At 38.0% G+C, this 25,179-nt stretch overlaps 1 protein-coding gene across 4 annotated transcripts; it reads right to left on the minus strand.

Annotated features, from left to right (window-relative positions):
• Positions 1–462: 462 nt before the first annotated feature.
• SRP54 (signal recognition particle 54) lies at positions 463–24,367 on the minus strand. Of its 4 annotated transcripts, none has more exons than XM_030559284.1 (17): positions 24,181–24,367; positions 20,313–20,415; positions 19,559–19,669; positions 14,261–14,352; positions 13,236–13,320; positions 10,707–10,811; positions 9,370–9,436; positions 9,224–9,281; positions 8,397–8,547; positions 7,050–7,198; positions 5,204–5,304; positions 4,998–5,084; positions 4,464–4,537; positions 4,046–4,154; positions 2,719–2,889; positions 1,667–1,762; positions 463–944 (listed from the first exon to the last, which is right to left on the minus strand). In XM_030559284.1, exons 3-17 carry the CDS (start codon positions 19,634–19,636, stop codon positions 853–855), a joined length of 1,515 nt encoding a protein of 504 aa, XP_030415144.1. In that variant the 5' UTR covers positions 19,637–19,669; positions 20,313–20,415; positions 24,181–24,367; the 3' UTR covers positions 463–852. The 4 variants fall into 4 exon arrangements, with proteins under 4 accessions (XP_030415144.1, XP_030415147.1, XP_030415146.1 ...); XM_030559287.1 differs by lacking the exon at positions 20,313–20,415 and adding an exon at positions 22,203–22,261; XM_030559286.1 differs by lacking the exon at positions 24,181–24,367 and adding an exon at positions 24,047–24,141.
• Positions 24,368–25,179: the final 812 nt, after the last annotated feature.

The raw sequence follows: 25,179 nt of genomic DNA on the forward strand, positions 1-25,179 counted from the left end.
CACAGCAAAATACACTGCTTAATTAGCAGTCTGGTGAGATTAAGACAAAGCTAGATGTCATGAGTGTACTGAAGATACCTGAAATCCATGTCTCCTCAATAACTCTGATTCCTATACACACACACACACACACACCAGAAGAAGAGATAAGCAATCTTGAGAGATTCTGCATAGGATGTCCACAGCAAGCAGCAGCAGTTCCCCCTAAAACCAGCCTCTGAGAATGCGCAGCAAAGGAGGTAGACGCACACTAATGAGCAGCCCTACCTACCCCGGTTTTGGTCTGCAGGCAACTCAACACCTCACATTCAACTGTATCAAAAGGCATACATTTTTTCTGATCATCTCTCTCGTAACTGTTATTTAAGTGCTGCTAGCAGTGAGCAGTGGCCACCTACACTACATCAATAAAAAGGTGCATTCTAGTGACAATTTTAAAAATCAAAGAAATAAGCACATCCGTCATTTACAACCATTTACGTTTATTTTACAACATATTTATTGGGACATTTTATGTTACTATTAACCAAATATCTGGATTGTTTACAAATATAATGGCTGCCATTTAATGCAAACAATTAAAAAGTCTCTACATATTAAAATTTTACATCATGATTTTTACTTATTAAACTTAAAGAACTTCTTTTAATGGGAAGGAACTAAGCAAAAATATAACTGTTTTCCAGAAATCAATTTAGAATCTTCTTGAGAAGCCCAAATAGAAGTTTCAAAAAGGTCACTTCCTCCGCCCCCATCGACACTCTTCTCTCACTGTAAATAGGAAGAAATCAAATCCTTTTACCGAAGTCGCAGCAAATGTCCTCAGCCAAGTCAGTTTTTATTAAGGCTTCTTTACATATTATTGAATCCCATCATGCCTTTCATGTTTCCAGCAGCACCCTGTTGAAACTGTCTCATCATTGACTGCAATCCTGCCATGCCACCTAGAGAAGAGATATCAGTGAGAACTGGGTAGGTGAGTAGCCTGGTAAATCAATTAGTAGTAACCCTTTTTGGTTAAGAAACCTCATACTCCACCACTAACGCACAGCACCATAGGTGTTCAACTGTGCTTTACAAACACAACCGGCATTGTCTAGCTTGGATGGGATATTCAATCAAAGTAGTATGTGAGTGGGAGTAGATGGTCAGAGGAAATGGACAACTGAAGGCTAGATTTAAAGTGGGTTTTAAAGGAGAGAGATAGAGGAGGAACCTGTTTCATGCCTGGAAACAAGAACTAATCTATCTAATTATTGGTACAAGCTTTTGTGACTGGGCTATTCATTGACAAGACAGTACTGGAGCTCTCAGAAGAAATTATGTAAGGTTGGGACTGGGAGCTGCTGCCCACTGTGGTTCAGCCCAGCAGTATCAGATAGAAGATGAGTTTTCTGGCAGTTGTGTGAACCATTTTACTTATCACCTCTCTCATCTAATTGCTCCTTCCCACACTGCCGAACCACCTCAAGAGGCGGCTGAAATAGGGAAAGATAGCTGTGAAGGACTCCATGAGCTCAAGTTGTGTTTCCAGGTTGTAATTAAAAGAACGTTAAAAATCTTAACATAAAAGCATATCCATAACACTGAAATATGCTCTGTCAAATGCTCCCCCATAATTCCTTGCAAATTGCCTAGCTTATACTGTAAAAATATAATAACTTACCCATGTGATGAAGAACTCTCGGATCCATCATCTTTGCCATCTGTTGGTTCAGTTTTGCCATTTGAGATGGATTTACATTCTTTGACATGTCACCTCCTTAAATACAGAAAGTGACAAGAAAAATGCAGTACTCCAGAGACTGATAATGTAAAAGCTGGCCCCTTCTAGTTGCTGGATTCAAACTAGCTTAAGTAATGCTGCCACTTGCTAAGTGGTTGATGATCTGTGTGTGTTTGGGCAGTGCATGTGAAAAAAAAAAATAATAATCAGCAGTCTGTATATTTGTAGTGGAGAGAGTTTTCTCCTCCTCAACAGAAAATCTTTACTACAGTCTGAAACTGTTCATGAACTCCACACTTAAATTCACAATGCATGAGTGCTTTCTCTCTCTGGCCAAGTGCATGTTAACTGGCATAAGCAGCAGTACAGCTAGTAAATAATTTTATATAAAATGAAAGTGAACACATTGTAGATGTACATAAAAGCTATCCAAAGTATTTTCCAGGGATTAGCAGAAAATGGCAATTCCAGGTGCACTCCTCTAAGAAGTAATTTCCCCTTACATTGAATCTACATGCAGCAGTCACAGCTGGGTTGAATTTACCATGTAGAGCAAAAAAGTTGGCTTATAAACAGGACTGGAGAACTGTTGGGTAAATGATGTTTCTGACCAATAAAAAAATTATAGGAAAAAAGTCTTTATTTTTTTCCCTTATTATTTGGGAACTAAAGGGAATCCTCATTAAATCAGATGTCTTAATCTTGTCCACTTTCATTGAACAAATACTAATACTTTGCCTTTATGAACTAACTACAAATCAGAAACACTGATTTCAGCTCTAGGCTCATTATATAACTCAATTGTCCACAGAATAATGGAGGGCGCTACAGCACACTTTCATTCTGCAGCCACACTTATTCCCTTTCCTCCCTCAGACCTCAAACTACATTCTTAAACCCCCTCATCTTTTGCCCTTTTCCCACGAATGACCACCATCACAATGCCTTCCCTACAGCTGAGTGATTGCCAAGTAGATGGATGTTTTACTTACCTTTGAAAAGTCCCTTGATGCCTCCCATCTTTTTCACCATCTGTGCAAACTTTGTGTACTGTGTCAAGAGCTCCTGAACATCTCTGGTAGAAACACCGGAACCTCTTGCTACTCTTTGGATTCTTCCTGGTTGTTTACTGAAAACCTTTGCACCATCTGTACTATCTAGTTCTGCAATTAGAAACAATGCAAAAATATCTATACCTTAACTTTGTGAACTTTATCTGGATGCAATACAGGTTTTAATGAGAACTCAGTAGTTGAAAATTGTTTGTTTTAATTTTTAAAAATGTGGTTCTACCCTGAGAAGTGACTGTAAGTGACAGTGGACTTCCATATACATCTCAATGATTTCTATACATTTTTCCAACTACAAGCCACTCAAGCTGGATTTCCTTTATTCTTGTGCATCACCATTAGCAACAGATGTTCTGCATAACAAATTATGCCCTTAACTACATCTGTGCAACCCCACTGAAGATTACTGGGTTTTTCACAGGTATAACTAAGGGCATAATCTGCCAGCAAAGCTTCTATGACTAAATGTTGATGTGCAAGATGAAAACAAGCCAACCTGAGTGCCAGAGACCAGGGTGAGCTGGTGGGTGTGACAGCTGGAAAACAATCCTTTTACTGCAAACGGATAAGGTTTTATACAGATATTAGACAATAAATATGCAACCTCACACAGACATCTTTGCAGGCAATTCTACCCTGACAATGACTTTAAGGAAGTGATTATCTCTATAATGACTGACAATGAGTGTATGGACTGTGTCTACTTCAGCTCCAAAAGTATGCTTAGAAATCTCCTCTAGCTAATCAAATATTCCTTCCAAATAATTTACTTTGGATCAAGCAGTATCTGGATCCTCTACTCAGTCTTATTTTTGAAAGCCTATATGTTATGTGCACCTCAAACCTGTTGTGAGTTTTCCAATTGTTTAATTGGATTGTTTCAGTTATATACGGATATTTATACTAACATGATAAGTTAGTACTCTCCTGTTTCTTTCCACCCTCCCCAACACTTGTTTCCCTGACTTGTTCCAATAAAATAATGAACATAGCAATGAATTATTTAAGTACACCTCTACCCCAATATAACACCATCCTCGGGAGCCCCCCGCCAAATCTTACCATGTTATAGGTGAAACCATGTTATATCGAACTTGCTTTGAGCTGCCAGAGTGCACAGCCCCACCCCTCTCTCCCCCCAGAGCATTGCTTTACTGAGTTATTTCCAAATTCGAGTTATATTGGGTCACATTATATCGGGGTAGAGGTGTAACTGTTCTTAACTTTCTATTACTGGAACTTGTTTTACCTTGATCGTTCATACTGTCCATTATAGTCATCAATTTCTTTAGCCTTGCCATTGATTCCTGTTCGTTGCCTTTACTCATAAAATCTGTTCCAAAACCAGGGATCATACCCTATAAAATAACACAGTTAAAGGAGTTAATTGTGTCAGTTTTGCAAATTACAAGATACTACTGTTTGAGTGACCTGAGAAATAGATAGCTCTATATATTTTAAATATTTTATTCAGCAAATTTGAACATGTTCCTATTTCTGCTTTTGAAGTTATTAATGTATACCAGAAGCCATTAAAATTATCTGGTAGCATTTCAGACAGCTATTCCATGGGAAGAATTCCTTAAAATTCACAAAAGTTCCCCAGCACTTTCTACAAAAATTGAAAACAAGTGAAGTTTGGACAGAAAATTTTCAGGATAACTAACCAAGATCTGACTGAAGGGTCCCATTTTCATGATGTTTTGGAATTGTTCATACATATCTCTCAACGTAAACTGACCTGAAGTACAACAGAAATGGAAGGTTAGTGCAGATGATCACACAATTACATTTTTATGTAGACTGATCCTGCCCATCCATCTCTGATTACACTTTATGGAGAGAACAGACAGAGCCAAATTATGTTAGATGCAAAGATACTACTTCTGCATATTCTTCTAGTATTGGGCTGTATCCCACTTTGCATAACATTTAAGAACATTAGTAAGTTGCAATTGTCTGGGGAAAGCATGCAAATAATGCTGTGTCAGAGGAGCAATCCATTTGCTTTCACATTTCAACTGTTCACGAGAAGTCTGGATTTTTTTTTTAACCTATGTTTTAAATTTATATTTCTCTAAGTACTTTGTTTAACATGACAAGAAAAATAAGTTGGTTATTTTAAATAATTTTCTGCAAAGTGAAGATTACTTAAAAGGTTAGCTCTGTTACATAAATGTTTTGGGGGAGGACTAGCTTACCGTGTTTTAGCTTCTCTATGAGTGCCTCGTTATCATCCAACTTTAATTCATTTACTTTATCTATCAATCCTTCAATATCACCCATGCCTGGAAAACAGAAAGCCTCCTTCAAAATTTGTGAGGAAAAATTATGCTCCAAATTTTTTTTTGTGACAGTGACATTTTTTAGAACACTTGTGTAGTCTGTAGTTATAAATAGTACATACCAAGGAGTTTGCTGATGAAAGGCTGTGTTTTGAATGGTTCAAAGTCATCTATGTGCTCTCCAGTACCAATAAAAATAATAGGACTTTTTGTGGCAGCAACTCTGCAATGAAGTATAAGTTATACGATTGTGTCTATAAACAATGTCAATATGGCCCAAATTCTGCTCCCGTATATTAAAATAAATGAATGTAATGACACTAGTCAGATTTTACTTGCCTGCACTATTCTAGTAGCTCCTCAAACTACTAGTGCAAAAGGATTCAGCATACAGGATTTGAAACAGCCACTTGCCAGTAGCAATTGGGAATCATTCCTCAATAAGCTCAGGGATTTAAGCCATCATTTTAGGCTTGTGATATTTAAAAAAAAAAGTTTCTATTCCTTATGATTATAAAATATAGCCTTCAAAATATGAACAAACATTAAATAGATGTGTTCCTGATTTTTCAGACAGACTCAGTGCCTGTAACACTGCTGATAGCTTTAACAAGCACCACTAATGGGAAATTCAGATGCTCAGTTTCACTGTTCACATTCAGAACCTTGTGGGCACCTAAAACTTAACCCTGTCCATTTCTTCCTGCTGCTGGGAAGCCAACAGAGGCAAGTACGGAAGTTATTCATGGAGGAGCAGCCAACAAAATGGAGCATAGTGGAGACCTCTCTTTCTTCCATATCTTAAAGCAGCTAGGCAGCTTCCAAATGGGGAGACAGATAAAGCTTCTCCCTTTCAGAAGGTAGAGGAATGTGGGAGCTTCAAGGCTGTCAGACACCTACTAGCAAGAGAGATGAAAGGCAAAACTCTAAAGCAGGGACCGCGCTCTGCTAGAAATTCCTGCACTCTGAATTCCCAGCAGCCGTAGAGGTGGAGTGGTAAGAAAAAGAGGGCACCTGGTCATCTTATTAGCATGGCCCAGGACATGCAAGGTGCAGCTCTCACCCTCAGTGTCTATTTTTGACTAGTATGCTTAGTTTTCTGCCAACTTTATTTTTACTGACAGAACAGGTGTTTAAGAGCCTTAATTTTTCAGTTCAGTCAGACACTGACTTAAAGAGCTGGCATCAAAACCAACAGACCAGACTGTTTTGCAAATATTCTCCATTGTTTCTATAACCAACTTAATTTCTAACCATTATTTCCATAACAAGTGTGTTTGACATGTCTGCCTGTATAAAGACAGACTTAGACATCATATTTCTGATGTGTTCTAGTAACTTTAGGACTGGCTTCAGTTTCAGGATGCTGTGCTGCATGGCTTTCGACAGAAGCATGGAATCAAAGAAAATGTAACTGAGGAATTTATAAGTGGGTTCCTTTGACCATTTTCTGGACTTTTATCAATCAGAGATTTAACCTGCATTCCACTGATATGAGTCTCATCCAGCATCTCCTCAACATCTGAAGTTTCAATTTTATCTTTTTTTGGTATGTCATCTTAGACTCTTTATAGGAAGCAATCTTTTCACCTGAACCATGTCTCTAAGGCATTTATCTACTAATTTTTTTTAGGGGTATTAAGACAAACACCTCTCTCACATGTACAGAGAGACTAGTGATACTATCCTGAGAGAACAAGTTGACGCTTACAGAAAGATGTGTAATATCAAAAATATAAAAAGCGCCTCAGTCCAATCCTGAAAGCTGCCAAGCACGCACAACTCCCCCTGAAGTCAGGATCAGGCCATAAGTGGTTTGCATCAAGCCCAGTGTTACTCACTGAGCTAAGAATCAGCACACCCAATTGCATGCAACAACAACAGGAGAACTTTAACAACTCTTCTGATAGTTTAAACATCACATTCAGCTACAAAAGTACTGAAACCCAATTACTGCACAATACTTACGCACTGAGAGCGCCACCGCCTTTTGCATGGCCATCAAGTTTTGTCACAATAACAGAGGCTACATCTACTTTATCTTTGAAAGCCTTTGCCTGAGCTTCACAAGCTTGACCAATGGAGGCATCCATAACGTAAACAATGTTATCTGGTTGCTGGAAAAATTAACACTAGTTATTTCTGTGTCTTAACTCTATCTATGTATTATGTTCTGTAGTAGACTCTTAAGTACAATGACATTTTTAAAGAAGTGGTACAAATCTAGAAAGTATTTAAGAGTGAATCAAGACTGAAAAATGAGCAAGAAAAACAGCAACTTGAAATATTTTTTCACTTCATTCCCCAAAGAAAATGCCAGAAAACTACAGATACTTACTTCCAAAGACTGTCTACTAGCTATAATGATGGATTTTTTCACAAGTTATAATTCTCTACTTAATATGGATTATTAAAATATTTGTAAACATTATTGTTTATGCCGAGCAATGTTAAGACAATATTTGACCATGCTGTCTTCCTCCTACTCTCCTATTAAGTATTAGGCTTACTAATAAAAGAGGATAGCTCAGTGGTTTGAGTATTGGCCTGCTAAACCCAAGGTTGTGAGTTCAATCCTTGAGGGATCTGAGGCAAAAATCTGTCTGGGGATTGGCCCTGCTTTGAGCAGGGGGTTGGACTAGATGATCTCCTGAGGTACCTTCCAATCCTGATATTCTATGATTCTATGCCAAAGAATATCTTCCATTTGATCCCAAGTCTGGTGGCCAAGCTGAGGCTGTCAGTTTTGTTACTTTATAAAGATTGTTCCTTAAGCCAGGTGAGAGTGTAGTCACCAGATTCATTTGTTAAATCAGCATGATCGATGATTACCTGACCTATCTCACATAAACCAGACATGCGAAGTGGCGGCAGATGAAACCCTAGTACATTTGCTATAATTTCTCTAATGATGTAAATACATAGTCCTTTTTCTTTGAATCTGCTTATGCAAAGATCACAAAAGAAAAGAGCATATTGTTTGCAGTGATAACGTCAGCCTTGATATATGCAAGCTAACTTTAATTCAATGACTAATTATATAAATGAGCAGAAAAACAGTTTAAAGTTAAGTAATTTTACTGAACTTTCACCAATTGAAGGCTAATAAGTTTCAGACTTCATTTATCCTTGCTGTTACTCTGGTCCAGAACTGTCCCCATATTTCAGAAACTCCCGAGAAGTGAATTAAAGCCCTGACATGTTCTATAATAGACAGCATCTATAGTGGTACAGATAGCGATATGTTGTATTCAAAACTACTATAAAAACAAAAGCAAATCAAGAACCATTTTTACACTTTCAGTAGTTACTCACTATAGCATTGGCAACTTGTAACATTTCTTCAAACAAAGAATCTTCCTGTTTGTGACGCCCACTTGTATCAACAATGATTATCTCAAAGTTTTCATTCTTAAATTTCTCAACACCTTCTGAGGCAATAATCACAGGATCCATTTCTGTGTAACTATTCAAAAGGTAAAGACATATCTAAGTGACGTGAAATAACAGTCTCCATGCACCCCCATCCCAAGGATCTATTTTTAGGAAGCAAACTTTTAATTAATTCATACGTATGCAATCAAATAACTTAAAATCCATCCCAAATTTTTAGCTATAGAGATTCTTAGTTAGAGTGTACTGGTTGTTTATATGATACAGAATCTAAAGATTTTATATTAGCTTCTTTCCTTTGGCATCTCTTGCACTGAAAAGCATAAATTTATTCACTATGCCTTATCTCAGCTCTACTAATATAGAGCTGGAGCAGGTTTAAATCTATATTCTTCCACCAGTGTGCACACAGTAGAAAGACAGAAAAGCACTGAGAATGCATTCAAAGCACGATTCAGAAGAGTGATCCACTTTTTTTACTCTACAGAATTGCCATCTTATTGTGAGCCTCCTATCACTGTTTATATTTGGGGATAGAGATTAAGTGATTTCTAACATTTCTAAAGATCAAAAAGGATGTATTCATGTCTCCCTGAAGACCTGAATGTGTCAATAGCCTACTCTTTTATAACAGTTCTGTTCTTGTTAAAGTCTGTTTGACAACTCACTGATCCACTATATATATATATCTTTTCCAAATATATAACATTAGAATGAGTTGAACTGTTCCCAAACCCAGGAATGCATACCTCCCATAAAATGGAATTCTTGCTTTTGTTGCATTCTGTTTTAGCTGGTCAAAAGCACCTGTAAAATAGAGATATTGTCAGTGGACCACCTGCAATGTAGAAGTGTGCAAAAATGGAACAAATCTATTTAAAGTTACTCATAATACCTGCTCTGTATGTGTCTGCACATATCAAACATGTCTTCCAACCTTTCCTCTGGTAATAGTAGGCTAACTGTTAAAAAGAAATACAAAATGTGATTACAGTACCAAGCATTTTAGTCATTTGTGAGGTGACAAATCCTTTTCTTAAAAATAGAATGTTAGATTTATAAAAAAGCTAAGTAAGTCACTGAAGTCCCATACTGATATTTTCTAAACGAGACAGAATCAAGACACCTTTTCCTGGTTGCAGGCAATGTGGCCCAGAGACCTTCGGTCATATATTAGCAACAATAAAAATGTAAGGCATTATCAGAGATTATTGACTTTAATCATCATTTAAAGCAAAACTTTTCTACCATGTGACTTATTAGCATCTAGATCATGGTAGATTGGCGTTGCCATATCATGTACTAGGCAGGTTTGGAATGGGACATGTAATTTTAATTTCCTGAGCTAGTGACAATCAAGCAAGATGTAGAAGTACATGTGGAGAATGGAAAAGTGAACAACCACTGAGATATTTGCCAACTTTTGATCTTGCAGACTGGTTGCTTGGTCCTGAACCTTTCAACTGATAACACAACAGCTTCTGAAGCTAGTTCCATTGCTTTAAATACTTGTCTTTGTGAAATGAAAGCCCTCATTATATACATTCATCACATTCTACCACATTAACATTTAGATGGGTCGGTAGTCAATTATTTTTCATGTAACCATTTCAGAAAAATATATATCTCCTCCACTCCATAAACACTTTAATAAGAGCTGGAACAATTTCCCCCTTACTGTAACACTGACACTAAACTGCAACAGTGCAAAGCAAATGTCAGAGAACATTAGAGTGACTGCATAGTGGAAGTGTTTTCTGTCAGAACATTAATTACCTAACCAGATCAGACAAGTGGTCTATCTAGTCTACTACCCCATCTCCAACAGCTGCCAATATCCCAATGATTCAAGAAAAGGTACAACCACCATCTCTCAGTGAACAATTATTGAATAACCTGCATGATGAGGGTTGGGGGCAAGGAATTTCTTCCCAGACTCATCAGCTGGTGGCTGGCTTCAACTTTCATTTGTCAAGGTTTCTCTTCTCTCTTTAATCCCATCAAACGAATGTTCTCATTACCATTTCTTTTAATTATATATTGCATAGAAAAAAGTTTCCTGCGGAGATTGTATCTTATATAAATAAGGTTGTACTGTATTCAGCAAGCTATATTAATAACCATAAAAGTATACAAGCCAACAGTAACATCTAACAGAAAATTGTGTTCCAGATAGTTTAATTTTTACTATTTTCTTTATTAAGTGTTGTAAGAGGATTCAGTATAACTTACCTTTGAACATGTTGTGGTTTTACCACTTCCCTGCAGCCCAACAAACATTATTATGTTCTGTTTTCCTTTAGTTGGTGTCCAGGCTTTGACTCCAGGATCTACAAGCTATAAGACAAAGCATAATAAATGCTAGAAAGTTAAACCTCAGAAGTGTGGAATTGTCCTTCACTGAAGTCCCTGTGCCAGAGGGATGACTTGACTTACATACCCACCTGTGTGTTGGAACTTGGTCGTTAAAAGGCTAACTGATTGAATATTGCTATTAATTACACATTTCATAGGTCTAACTCAAGGTAGATTTGACTAGTCCCTAAAGACATACACACAAAATTTCCTTGAGTTCAGATATTAATTTGTTTGGTTTATTTTGCTTATTTGAAACAAAATATTTAAACAAACTTAATTCTGATTTTTAGGTATCTGGTGTCACTGACAGCCTGGCCAATGGGTGACAGAAGGACTGGCTAGAACATGAATGCCATATTGTGATCGGCACACTCTCTGACATGGCTGATAGAAATCAGAATTCACCTTGATCGATTGGTCTACTATGGATTTAAGAAAAGATAGACAAGACTAATTTGACTTTATAACCCTATAAACAAAAGGAACATCCTATTCAGGGATGACAGCAGAAATCTGTCAGTGCTTGAACAAGCCATCTGCCCATGGCAGGTAAGAAGCTTGCGAAGAGCACCACAGTCAATTTATGCAGAATTTAAGCTTTTTAATAAAAAAAGTTACATTTCTAGCTCTTATGGCTGCAGTTCCTATCTTATAAGCAAGAGAAGAAAACGAACTGATACACTGCCATCTTCCCAAGCCTGCAGACGTTCATAGCTTTGCTAATGTGCTGCAAACATCAATTTTCACTGCTTCTACTCAAAGCCCTCTAGAGAGGTGTGAAACTGAAAGGAATCTGGCTAATTTCACTTTGATGCTTCTGGCTGGGAAAAGCTGAGTAACTATGCAAACAGGCATTGCACTGAAGTTATTAAAGGAGGGCAACAACTCACAAATGGAGACAAAAAGGGGTAAGATTACTAGAGATTCACAATCTCTTGGCTGCTGCATATTGGGTGAGGAAGGTACCCAGAGAAAGAACCCTCCTTACCCCTCCTGCAGCCTGGGGGAGAATTTGTATCCTTCAGATTTGTCAGATGTCTTCTAGACGGAACCCAGGCCCAGCCCTATGCCCCTCAAGCAGCGTCACAGGACACCACACCAATAAGGAAGAAATCATAGCACCCTTTTTTCCCCCCAGAAGCAGGGGTGTGTTGGTTTCTGACGTAGGTGTTCCTCACAAACAATACCTCTATCCCTCTCTTCCCTATCACTTGGTCTTTGGCTAGCAACATTAGGCTATTAAGAGTCTTGTAAAAATGTCAAACCCTACATACAAGTGGATGGAGGAAAGGAGTATGTGCAAATGGGAACAAAAAACACACTGGGGAAGTAAGCAGGAAAGAATGATGGGACAAGTTAAAAAAAGTTGAGAAAAATGGAGGAGTGGAAAAAAGGAGCAGAAAACATAGGGGAGAGAACAGGAAGAAATACTGAAGTCAGCTCAAGAATAAAATACAAAGTGATCTAGTGAGGGGAAAAGAAAGAAGTGGAGTGAAGCCAGGAAAGGAGAAAATGTCTAAGGCCAGATCAACACTATAAACATACACTGGTATAACTACATTGTTTCATGGGTGTGAAAAATCCACACACATAAGCGATCCAGTTATGCCAACCTGACCCCTGTATAGAAAGTGCTATGTCAACAGGAGGGCTTCTCCAGTTGACATAATCCACCTCCGTGAGAAGCCCTCCTGTTGACATAGTAACATCTTCATTGAAGTGTTAAAGCACTGCAGCTGCAGAGTTTGAAGTGTAGACCTACCCTAAGAAAGCAAGGGAGATTTAGTTGATTACATTTTAAATTTTTTATTAAATAGACACATTGTAACATACTGTCAATTAAAGAATAAATACACAACTGCTTTATTCCTTTAAATTGCAGTGTGGCTTGGGTGGGGGGCATTGCAGAACAGCATTTTTCCACTTGCTAACAGGCTTATTTCTCAACCTTGTAGACGTTGGACAAATTTTTCAAGCTCCAGTTACAGACAGAAATAGCTTGTGTGAGCACTAGAATTTGAAAGGACTCCAGTTACCGAATCCCACATTCTTTCAAAATTCAACAGAAAGTTTTATATAGAAACAATTTTTCTAATCTCTCTAGCTAAAGACCTTTTTTTTCTCCCCATTGTTCAATCACAATTCAAAAAAATAAATGATGTAGATTGTTATTAAAGATAACAAAAGTGTTAAACATCTTTGGATTTAATGTCCTGGCACAGGTAAATGCAATGTATCCAAACAGAAACAATGTTTACCAATACCAACAGCAGCTCATATGTTGTAACTCTGAGATGTTTGTACAGTATGTTCACACACAAACTGTTATTTGGACTGGATGATTATTTACACAAAAAGATTAAAAATCCAAAATAAAAATATGCAAATTTCATGCAGTTTTACCTTGACAAGTTCTTTAAAGACAGCGTGCTGAATCATTTTCCTTTTGTTAAGACCAGATGCCATCTCTTCAAGATCAATAGCAGATCTAAGTTTTTAAAAGTTGTTAAAATAAAATCAAAAAACAAGACAGGAAATGTTAGTATAGTTTAAGCAAACCTTGAGAAGAGGATTAGAAGTATGTCCTAGTTTATATGACCAGAGAAAAATGCCCTATATTCTCTAAGTGTCTTGAACTGTCCATATTTTCTTAAACATTAAGGGACACACAGTAGAAACATTATCCTCATGTTTAGGGTAGGTTACCAGCTTTCCAGTATACTTGAATATTTTAAAGAGCATAAAGTCAAGTAAAGTACACTAAAAGTTAGACATATTTTAACAGTACTGTCACATGTAAACAGACCCCTGTTTATATCAAACAGAATGAAACAGGCAAACCTTAAGAGGCATCAGTATGGTTACTATTAAAAGGTATGATGTATGACCAACTAGTTAAAACTCTGAAGGAATTTCACTACACTAAAATATCTAGTTTGATCTCATTACTTCTCATGGAAGCTTCATGAAATATTATATTTGATATAAAAACAGATTTTATATATATATATATATATATATATATATATATATATATATATATATATATATATATATATATATATATATATATATATATATATATATATACATATACATATACATACACACACACACACACACACATATATACACACACACACACACACACACACACACTTTTCTAAACAAGAAAAAAGCATCATAAACTAGTTAACTTGAGGAAAGATGTCTTAGGTAAAACTGGACTGACACTGACATTTAAATACTCAGACTAAATTTCTCTAGTGAAAGAAGTGGAATAATGGGGGAAATAATTAAATGAAAATCACATGTGCGTGTTCCTTTAAGGTATCATATGCAAGTTACTCTACACCTCACTCATCTGCAACCTCCATACAAACATAATAAAACTAGTCAATTTAATTTATTTTAATTATTTGACTTACTTGACATTTTCTCTCAGCTGCTTCACTAATTTAATGTTAACATCAGCTTCCAGTAGCGCTGTACATACTTCTTTTAACATAGCATTTAAAACCTTTGGGAGGATTAAAAAAAGGGCATTTAAAATGTACAATTGTGTGGAAATCAAGTTTGTTCATATCTGAATCATGAAAACAATGGCACTTCTGTTTTAGTCTTCAGCAAACACAAAATGATTAATACTTAAAGTAATCCATGAATCTGATGTAAACCATAGACAGAATGATAGCCCTTGAAGTGGAAGTTGATGATTTTACATGTGTCTTACTGGCACACACTGATTTATAAATTAAAAATATTTGATTCAACTGTGTAAACATAGGAATAAAACAAGAAGTACTGGAGTAGAACCCCAGATTTATGAACATCAGAATTACGAACTGACTGGTCAACCTTACACCTCACTTAGTATTGGAAGTATGCAATCAGGCAACGCCAGCAGAGACAAAAAAAATACCCACCACGCAAATACGGTACAGTGCTGTGTTAAACAAACTATTAAAAAAATAAAGGGAAAGTTTGATTAATTTTTTTTTTCAAGTAAGGAAACTTTGTGCTGGTTTCATTTAAATTAAGATGATTAAAAGCAGCATTTTTCTTCTCAATAAAGCTTTGAAACTTTACTATGAAGTTAATGTTCAGTTGTAAACTTTTCAAAGAACAAACATAATGTTTTGTTCAGAGTTTTGAACAACTACCATTCCTGAGGTGTTCGTAATAGAGGTTCTACTGTAGTTCTATGAAAAAAAATGTTCGGCTACGGAAAGCTCAGTTGATCAGTTTATATATCACAAAACTTTTACTCTACTATATTAAAAGAATGTGTTCCTTCCCCCTCACCAGTGAAATTACCATAATTTCATAAGAGATAATTCAGCCACATGTAAGGTCAACTCAAGTCAATTGAAAGAATTGTACTGTAAAAAGTCATTATAAATGTGCACAAAATAGTTATGACAAATTGCAGAGGAAATGAGATTGACAAGAACAGTTTGTATCCAGTCACAGATAAAAGTGAACAAGAACAAACATCGGAACACAGTAACATCCATAAATAAAAGTATTCCCTAGAAGCAAAATAAGCAGATTTCATTGAGAAAGTACATCATGATTCACACACTAAGCCCAGTGTTTTCAAACCAGGGTGGCTAGAGTTCAGAATTGAAGGTTAAATTTTAAGAGTTGGGTGCATTTAAGAATTTTATCACTAATACACACTCTACACAGCTTTCTCAGGGGCCTGATTTTCTGAAACACTGAACTCTTGTAGTTCTCACTGGAGAAAACAGGAGATACGAATGCTCACCCCTCTGAAAAAAACGGGTTACTTATTTAACTGCTTAACTTGGGCACGCAGGTTTGAGAATTTTGTCTGAGGTATTATACATCTTCAGACATAGATACAAGCTTGGGGTAAGATGAAAAGTTTATTGTCTCAATCAAATCTGATAGCTTGTTATTAAAAATACATGATAAAATTTAGCATAATTGGCAAACTGCCCATAGATAAAGGCCAGAAGGGATCATTGTGATTATCTAACTGGATTTCCTGCAAAACACCAGCCATAGAATTATCTGGATTAATTCCTGCTTCAAGTCTAATAGCTGTGGTTGAATCAGACCCTATTTTAGAAAAACATCCAAATCTTTTGATTTACAGTGATGTAAATCCATCATACCTTTGGTAAACTGCTCCAATGGTTAGTTAGGCCTTATTTCCAGTCTGAATTTATCTAGCTTCAAATTCCAGCCACTAGATCTTGTTGCAACTAGACAGAAACCTGCTAGATTGAAGAGCCTTCTATCACCAAAATTCTATTCCCCATGCAGATATTTATGGGTTGTGATCAAGTCACTCCTTAACCTTCTCTTTGTTAAGCTAGATAGACTCAAGCAGCTCAGTCACTAAGGCATGTTTTGAATCATTCTCATGGCTCTTCTCTGAACCCTCTCCAATTTATCAACATCCTTAAGTGCAGACACCAGAACCGGATATTCAATATTCACAGTAGCAGTTGTACCAATGCCAACTACAGAGGTAATGAAACCTCTACTCCAACCTGATCCTCTCCTCTTTATACATGTAAGGATCACATTAGCTCTGTTGGTTGCAGCTTTGCACAGAGGTCACATGTTCAGCTGTTTATCGACCGTAACAAAGTCTTTTTCAGAGTCACTGTTTCTAGTCCCTGGAATATTGTGTCCAGTTCTGGAGTTTTCCCCATCCTGTTTCTATGGCCTAGATTCTTTGTTCCTTAACGTATGACCTTACATTTGGCCATACTGAAACACGTATTGTTGCTTGTGCCCAGCATACCAAGATATAGATTTCTCTGTATGAGAGACCTGTCCTCCTCATTATTTACCACTCCTCCAATTTTTGGGTCATCTACAAATTTTGTCACTGATTTTTTTCCCCCCAGATCATTGATAAAAACGTTAAATAGCATAGCACTAAGAAATGATCAGTGGGGAACACCACTACAAACACACCTGCTCAATAGCCACTCCCTGTTTACAATTACATTTTGAGTCCTGTTAGCCAGGTTTTAATCCACGTAATGTGTGCCATATTGATTATGTACCATTCTAGTTTCTTAATCAAAGAAGTACCAAATCAAATACCTACAGAAATTAATCATATTACTTCAAATGCTATTATCATCAAAAGATATTTAGTTTGACAAGATCTATTTTCCATAAAACCATGTTGCGTGGATTGGCATTAGTTACCCTACTTTAATTCTTTATCAATTGAGTCCTGTATCAGCCATTTAAAAAAAAAACAAACAATAACACCTACAGGATTGCTGTCAAGCTGAGAAGCCGATAATTACCACGGTCATCCCATTTACCCTTTTTAAGTATTGACACAACATTGGCTTGTTTCCAGTCCTTTGGAACTTCCCCAGTTTTCCAAGACTCATTGGGGGAGGGGAAAAAAATTAATGGTCCAGAGAGCTCTTTGAACAGTTTAATTCTCCTACAAATTATCCAAACCTGCTGATTTTTTTTAATCATTTCTTCATTAGCTACTGTTTAACATCATCTTTAGTTACTGATTGAATGACAAGTATTTCATAACATATGAATACATCATCTTGCTTCTTTTCAAATTCAGAACAGAACTATTTATTGAACATTTCTGCCACTTCTGCATTGACAATTCTACCATTTTCATCTAGTAATGAACCAATATCATCGTTAGAACTCCTTATTGTCCTTAATTCTGCTGGCCATAAATAGCTGTCTCTGTCCTTTTTGCTTCCCATGTCAGTTTTCTGCTATTCCCAGCTTCTAATTCATATTCATTGCTATCAACTTCCGCTTATTTCCATTTGTTTTATATAACTTTCACTTTCCCTCTAAGCCAGGATTGTTTTTTTTAAAAAAAGTGTCACCTTCTCTCTCTCAACTATGGGCTTATGGTTTTTTTGGGCATCTAACAAAATGCTCAAACTTAAAAGTGAAATGAAACAGGTACCATGCAGTCAGGTACCACGCAGTCAGAAATAAGATCCAGAGTTTCTGCCAATGTAAAGTTTACACAGCTCCTGGCTACATTATGGCTGCCTATAGCCAATGTTACTAGTTTCATAAGCTCTGTAACTCAAGTCACTTTAAAGAAATAATTGTTTAACTTTTTTTTTGCTAAAATAACCTGCACTTATACTTAAAAACTATTGGATTTTTATTGAGTGGAAAGAAGTTTAAACTCTTTCAATATGTAATGGATGCATGCTTAATCAATTATTCCAAAAATTTACATTGGAAAAGGCTAATGCAGTCATAGTGCTAGGATGCATCAGGTGAGGTATTTCCAGCAGAGACAGGAAAATGTTAGTACCATTATACCCAGTGGCATATTATTGCCTAGGCCGCCAAGGCCTAGGCCGGCAAATTTGGTGGTTGGCACTTGCGCTCTCTGAAGTTGCCTCCCCCGGCACTTTAGCCCTTGGAGGTTTTTTTTTATTTTATTTGGGGGGGCGGGGAATGGAAAATCTACCATATGAAAGGAGACTCAAAGAGCTTGACTTGTTTAGCCTCAGCAAAAGGTGGCTGAGGGTAGATATGATTGCTCTCTATAAATACATTGTAGGAATAAATACCAGGGAGGGAAATGAATTATTTAAGTTAAGTGCCAATGCGGACACAAAACAAATGGATATAAACTGACCATCAACAAGTTTAGGCTTGAAATTAGGCAAAGGTTTCTAACCATCAGAAAAGTGAAGTTCTAGAACAGCCTCCCAGGGAAGCAGGTGAGTGGACAGGGGGGGAACCAAACTGGCTTCAAGACTGAACTTGTTAAGTTTATGGAGAGGATGGTATAATGGGACTGCCTATGATGGCATGTGGCCCATCAGTGACAGCCAGTAGCAAAAATCCCCCAACAGCTGGAGACAGGACACTAGATGGGTAAGACTGAGTTACTACAGAGAATTCTTTCCCAAGCATTTGTCTATTGCCCACAGCTCAGAATCTAATTGATCACCATACTTGGTATCAGGAAGGAATTTTCCCCCAGGCCTGATTGGCAGAGACCCAGGGGTTTTATGGCTTCCTCTGCAGCATGGGTCACAAGCAGGTTTAAAACTAGTGACGGAGAATTCTCTGTAACTTGATGTATTTAAATCATGATTTGAGGAATTCAGTAACTCAGTGAGAGGTTAGGGGTCTACTGCAAGAGTGGGTGGGCAATATGCAGGTCAGACTAGATGATCACCATGGTCCCTTCTGATCTTAAGGTCTATGAGACCTGTTCACTATCTTTTGTTAAACATATACTGTAACTACTAAGTAACCCAAAATCATACAGAGGATACCCAAATGAGCTTAAGAACATAGAATTAATAATGTATACACTATTAAGTATATACAGTATTAATTATATCCAGTGAAGCGGATGCAAAAGATTTATACTCCCTTAATGATGTGCCTCAGTGCCATCTACCAGCTGGCAGACACAAACTTATGTGTTTGTTTTATTCCTCTCATTTACTCCTTTGATTTCAGCTGCTTACCTTCTTCCCCAGCCCATTTCCTCTTAGGAAAAGACAGTATGATCCCCTGCCCAAGCCTTGTACACTCAGTTAAAATTAAATAATTGGGGTATCTTCAAGCAGACACATTAGTTTGGCCATCTGACTTTGGGGTGACTAAATTCCAGTAGTTTTTAAGCAACATCAGCCTAGTCCATCCTGGTAATATTTTGCCTTCTTTGTGATAACAGAGCTATAATGTACACAAATATTACATGCCTCTTCATTGATGATTGTAGCATTACTCAGCGAGCGCAATGCTGAGGTTATTTTTCTTCCAAGGTCCGCTAACACCATCTTGGCAGCTTCAGAGAAATCTCACACAACAATCTGTAAAGCATTAAGAAAAGGTAAACATGCTACATTAATTTTAGGAAATATTCTGTTACCTAAAAATCAAAGACATACAAAAAAAGTGAGGTACATTACCATGATATCATCTTGATGTTTACATAGAGTGAAAGGAAAGAGTCTGTCTCATAATCAGCTTTGTTCTAAGACTATTTATAGAGTTTTGCTGCTGTATACCAATCTGAATTTCTCATTTCCTGAGGACACTTTTTGAAAAACAGGTTATTTTGGAGTTTGTTACTGTTGCTCATTTCTCATCTCAAGTCCTAGAATTCTTTTTAGAGCATTTCCAAGCAACTAGCTGTGATGTCACAACCAGATCTGAGTTATGGCAAGGAAGAAGAGGATATGAACAAACTCAAACTTTGAACTGAAAAATTGTTCCAGAGAAATATACCAAGTAAGAGATCCATGTTCAAATCTAGATCTCCCTCAGTGAGCCAAATTACACTAGGAAAACACCAGTATTAGATGGTAAATCTTGCCTTACTTACAATATATATCTGACAACCTGTCAAGAAGAAATCTCTAGGTAGGAAAAATATTGTGACAGAAGTCATGTGAAAGTTGAATGATGTTACATAAAGATAAGAAAGCACAGTTATGACCAGTAAACCCTTACCTTTCAATACACCTTCTGATTCTGATTCTGCAAGGTAGAGGTAAAACTCAAATTTGACTAGACTTGATTGATTTTCCTTGTCCAACTTCTGTGAAATCCACAGCTTCAATAGAAAAGAAGATCTACTTTTTAAAGTAACATTTTAATAGCTTACTGTTATGAGCAATCAAAGCCCCAATCCCACAGACATTTACACAAGTGCTTTATTTTATGTCAAGTTTGATAGGGACTACTCATGACCACAGAGCACCTAAGTAAATATTTATAGAATTTAAAATAAGCTTTCAGAATTCTGCATATCTGCAAGTGCAGATGTTACATATTGTTTCCTGACAAAGAGTTATTTTTGCCACAGAAATTTGAAACAAAAACTAAAGAAATCAAGTGGCTCAGCTTGTAACACCATTACAGTGAGTCTACAGATAAGTAATTGGGGATGGGGAGGCCAAAGGACTCTACATTTCAGCTTCAGCATTTTTAGTTCCAACTGCCATTCTCCCACAAGGTACCAGCCATTAACATAGGGAGCATGTTTCAACAGAAGGGCTGGGAACTGCTGAAGTCTAATGATGCTACAGGAATCTGAGGCTCAAAGAAACCATGAATATTTCACAGAAATTTGGATACAACTAACAAAGATGAGATGGGGAAAGACTACTTTAATAAGCTTGCTTTATCCCTTCTTCATCATCATAGAGACACCTATTCTTCAAAGGGAAGTATCTTATGTGGTAGAGAATCCAAATATTTATTTTTGTGAAATTCTTTGAATACAAGTCTTGGTATTAGTAAAAAAGAAAAATACTACTCAACTCATTCTTTTATACCGGAAAACTTCACGGGGATTTTTTTTTTTTAAACGTTTGTAAAAGTTTATACAGTTTAAACTTAGGCACATGAACACTAAAATCAAGGGACTCAAGTAATACTGTAAGCAAACATTTATTTGCCTACATGTTGGATTATTAAGAATGGAAAAAAATGTTAAATACAGATCTCTTTTCACCATGTTTCCTTTTTGCATTTCTCACTGCTTGTACTACAAAAATCAGTGAAGTGAGGTTTACTTTTGTTAAGTCCCTTTAATGTCACAAACATTGCAGGAGAGTGTTTATTTAAACAGCGTTTTCTGTTGTAGCCGTGTTGGTCCAAGTATATTAAAGAGTAAGTATACACTTAAACGCCGCACTGACGCAGCTGCACTGCTGTAGCATTTTAATAAAGATACTCTATGCTGATGGGAAACAGCTCTCCCATCAGCATAGTTAATTCACTTTGAGAGGTGACAGCTATGACTATGTCTACACTACAGTGGCACAGCTTATACTGCTGCAGCTGCACCGTTGTAAGGTCTCCCGTGTAGCCGTTCTATGCCGAAAGAAGAGAGCTCTCCCATCAGCATAATTAAATCATCCCCAAGAAAATGGCAGTAGCCATGTTGGTGGGAGAGCATCTCTAGCAGACATAGCGATCCACATCAGTGCTTCTATTGGTGAAATTATGTCAGTCGGGGGGTTGGCACCTCTGACTGACAAAAGTTTTACTGACAAGAGTGCTACTGTAGACATGTCAATGGGGGAAGCTCTCTCATCGAGATTGCACTGTCTACACAGAGGGCTAGGTCAGTATAACTACGTTGCTCAGGGGTATGGATTTTTCTTTTTACACCTCTGAGCAATGTAGTTATACCGATACAGGTCTGTAGCATAGACGGATCTGAGAGACAAGATGGGTGAGGTAATATCCTCTGATGGGTCAACTTCTGTTGGTGAAAGAGACAAGCTATGCAGAGCTCCTCTTCAGGTCTAAGAAAGCTAGTGTCACAGCTAAACACAAGGTGGAACAGACTATTCGGCATACATAGTTAACACATTATCAGGGAAAATTTACGGTGAAGTGGCTTCTTAACACCTTGGCAGTCACAGGCAAAGAAGGGGGAGAATGAACTCCTGGAGAAAAATAATAAGACAAAATCACCCATGGGCAAACACTTTTCACAAAACCATCACTTCATACCTGACCTCTCAGTCCTTCAAAGGAAATCTGCATGCAACACCTTTAAAAAATGAGCCTGGGAGCTTAAATTCATAACTTTGCTAGTTATGAATTCATAGTCTTAATAAAGACACTGAATTTATGGCTTATTACAACAATCTGTACCCACTACCCTACCTTTATTTTCCTATGACTACATGGGTGTTAACAGGCCACTTAACCTCAAATAGTCTCTTAGAATATGCATGAACGACTGCCGAAAAATTCACACTCCTGAGCAGAGTGGTTAAGCCAACCTACGACCCTGCATAGACAGGACTAGGTCAAGGGATTGACCTAGGTAATCCACTTCCCCGAAAGGCACTAGCTATGCTGGGAGAATCTCTTCTGTTGGGGTAGGTAATGTCTACACTGAAGCGCTAGAGCAGCTTTAACGGTAGACAAACCCCAACTACTTTTCTCAGACCTGAAGAGCTCTGGGTAGCTTGAAGGCTTCTCTCTTTCACCGACAGACATTGTTCCAGTAAAAGATATTACCTCACCCACTTTGTTTCTCTGGGGGGAGGGGGGTTGGCTGTAATTTTAAAAATAATTAGAACATTTTTGTTTTACATTCTGTAAAAAAAACAAAAAACAACAACCCCAAAACACACACACAGAACACCACACCTCAACATTTAATTTGTAGTTCTCGCTGAAAACATACCACATTAAATGTAAATTGTTATAATTGCCAACAGTAGAACTCTCTTCCGTAGCACCCTTAAAGTTTAAATGACCAGATGATCTTCCAGTCACATTGCAAGGCATAACAAATGCAGGCTCTTTCAAAACAAAGTAGTTTCAAATCCAGTGGCATAAACCATCAGATGAGAACCACCCTGCACGCTTGAAAGCCCCAAATAATTTCTACTCTTGGGTCAGCGAGCATAGTCAGATCAGGAAATAGGGTTGTTATGCTTGATTGTTGTACCGAGATTAAGAAAGCACTCCTAAAAACACTGATATGTAAACATCCAAATGTCCTATTTACTAGTGCCCAATGCCTGATTAAATTTATCCCAAGCATTAAAATATTGTTTTCCAGCCTATGGAATATAAATGATCTACTTTGAGACAGGATATGTTTATCTATTTCAGGTGATATTTATGGAGTCTTCTCTGCTGTTTTTTTTCTGTAGAATTACAGAATGTAATTTGAAGTTGTATGGTTAATGAGAAATATTTGTTATTGTTGAAAGAAAATGTGTCAATATTTTAAAATGCAGAAAGGCAAACATAAAACCTTACATGACTACTTATGAACAAATCGGTAGCCAACTAGAAATTATTTCATATAATACAACAAAGCCACATTTAGTCTGGAATACCAGCAACTCAAAAAAGAAACTTGATACTCAAGCTTCATACCTGCCGTTACAACAAGTGAGGGTCCAGACTGCTAGAAACAGAGACCAGACACCACCCGCCCCAATCTGTCTAGATCTTTACAGCAGAGGCCGGACAGTTTAAGAAGGAGAGTGCGGCTCTAGAGCCGTGGGGCTGGCCGGAATCAGGGGCAGGCTGGTGCCTGGAAAGGTCTGTCCTGTTTCGACTCTGCCCAGGCTGCCAGCGCCCCTCCCCCGGTGCCCGGCGGCGACACCCCGCCTCAGTCTCGGAGACAGCGAACCGCTTGAGACTTCCCCCGCGGCTGGAGAGTGCGGGCCCGGCCAGTGACCGCGGGCCAGACGGGAACTCACCGGCAGGGCCCTGCCGCTGGGCGCGCGGTGAGAGGTGCCTCAGAGGGACGCTGCGCTCGGGGCAGTGGAGGAAAGCAGAGGAGAACGGGCCCGTCCCTGGGACCCCCCCCCGCCCGGCCGCCCACGAGACTCACCAGGCGGCACACGCGCAGAGCGGTCCCGCGGGAGGCGGTGGGCCCAGAGGGGCCGCGGTGCAGGCCGGGCCCCCGGGGGCCACGCTCTGCCCTCTCACCCCGTCTGCCCCTTGCCGCTGCGACTCACAACACAGCGAGCACCAGCGCGCCACTCAGCCTGGGAAACGTCACCTTTCCACTCGGTCCCCGACCTCCCAGGTTCACTTCCGTTTCCGGGTCAGGCTAGCTGTGCCTGTCCGCTTTAAGGTGGAGTTGGGAGGTTCCGCTGTAGGCGGTCTGGCGCCTAGCCAAGGCGTTAACAGGCCGAAACATTTTATTTTTTTTATTAACTTTAAAATATCTATAGAGAAAAACCAACATAACAAACGATGCTTAAACGTCTCATAATAGATTAACCCTTTGCTACCTCACCCTAGGTATACCTGAAACATTTAATGCTACATATGACTAGTTACAAATCCATTATTTCTACAGAATTTTAGGCAGAAACAAGTTTTGTTTTTACAAATCCAGCTAGTTCAAAAAAGATAAAGAGCAGAAGCAAAAATCAGAGGAGGGGGATAAAGATGGGGAGGTAAGGAAGTGGGTAGAGAGGAGGGTTCGGTTGGGGGCGGGAGGGGGAGAATGTATTTAATAGGATCATTTAGATACTTCCAGAAAAGTATCCCGTATTCTTAGGATTTTTCTTTGCATATTTCTGTGATGATATACAATTCTTTGGAGGGTGGCCAAGCTTATAATGTATATGCGCCAGTCTTCAATTGTTGGGCTCTATTTGAATTTCCATTTTTGTAGTCCTAATCTGTTAACAATTATTATTGCTCAGCTGAGCAAAAGTTTTCCAAATTTCTTCAGTTTCAATTAACATCAATTAGGTTTAAACTTACATGTTTATCTTGTAACACGATTTGTTAGGGGGAAGTTTACTCTGTTATGAAGTTCTGCCCAAAACATACAGGTATAGGGGCATTTCCAGAGCATATGGGTTAAATTAGCACA

This window comes from Gopherus evgoodei, chromosome 4 (genome assembly GCF_007399415.2).
Source record: "Gopherus evgoodei ecotype Sinaloan lineage chromosome 4, rGopEvg1_v1.p, whole genome shotgun sequence".
NCBI lineage: Eukaryota > Metazoa > Chordata > Testudines > Testudinidae > Gopherus > Gopherus evgoodei.

Coding starts and splice junctions, on each gene's coding strand:
- SRP54 (XM_030559284.1), bottom strand. CDS start 19,636: ATGGTGTTAGCGGACCTTGGAAGAAAAATAACCTCAGCATTGCGCTCG. Junction 7,199..8,396: donor TACAAGTTGCCAATGCTATA/GTGAGTAACTAC, acceptor TAATTTTTCCAG/CAACCAGATAACATTGTTTA. Junction 1,763..2,718: donor CATCAAGGGACTTTTCAAAG/GTAAGTAAAACA, acceptor TCTGTATTTAAG/GAGGTGACATGTCAAAGAAT.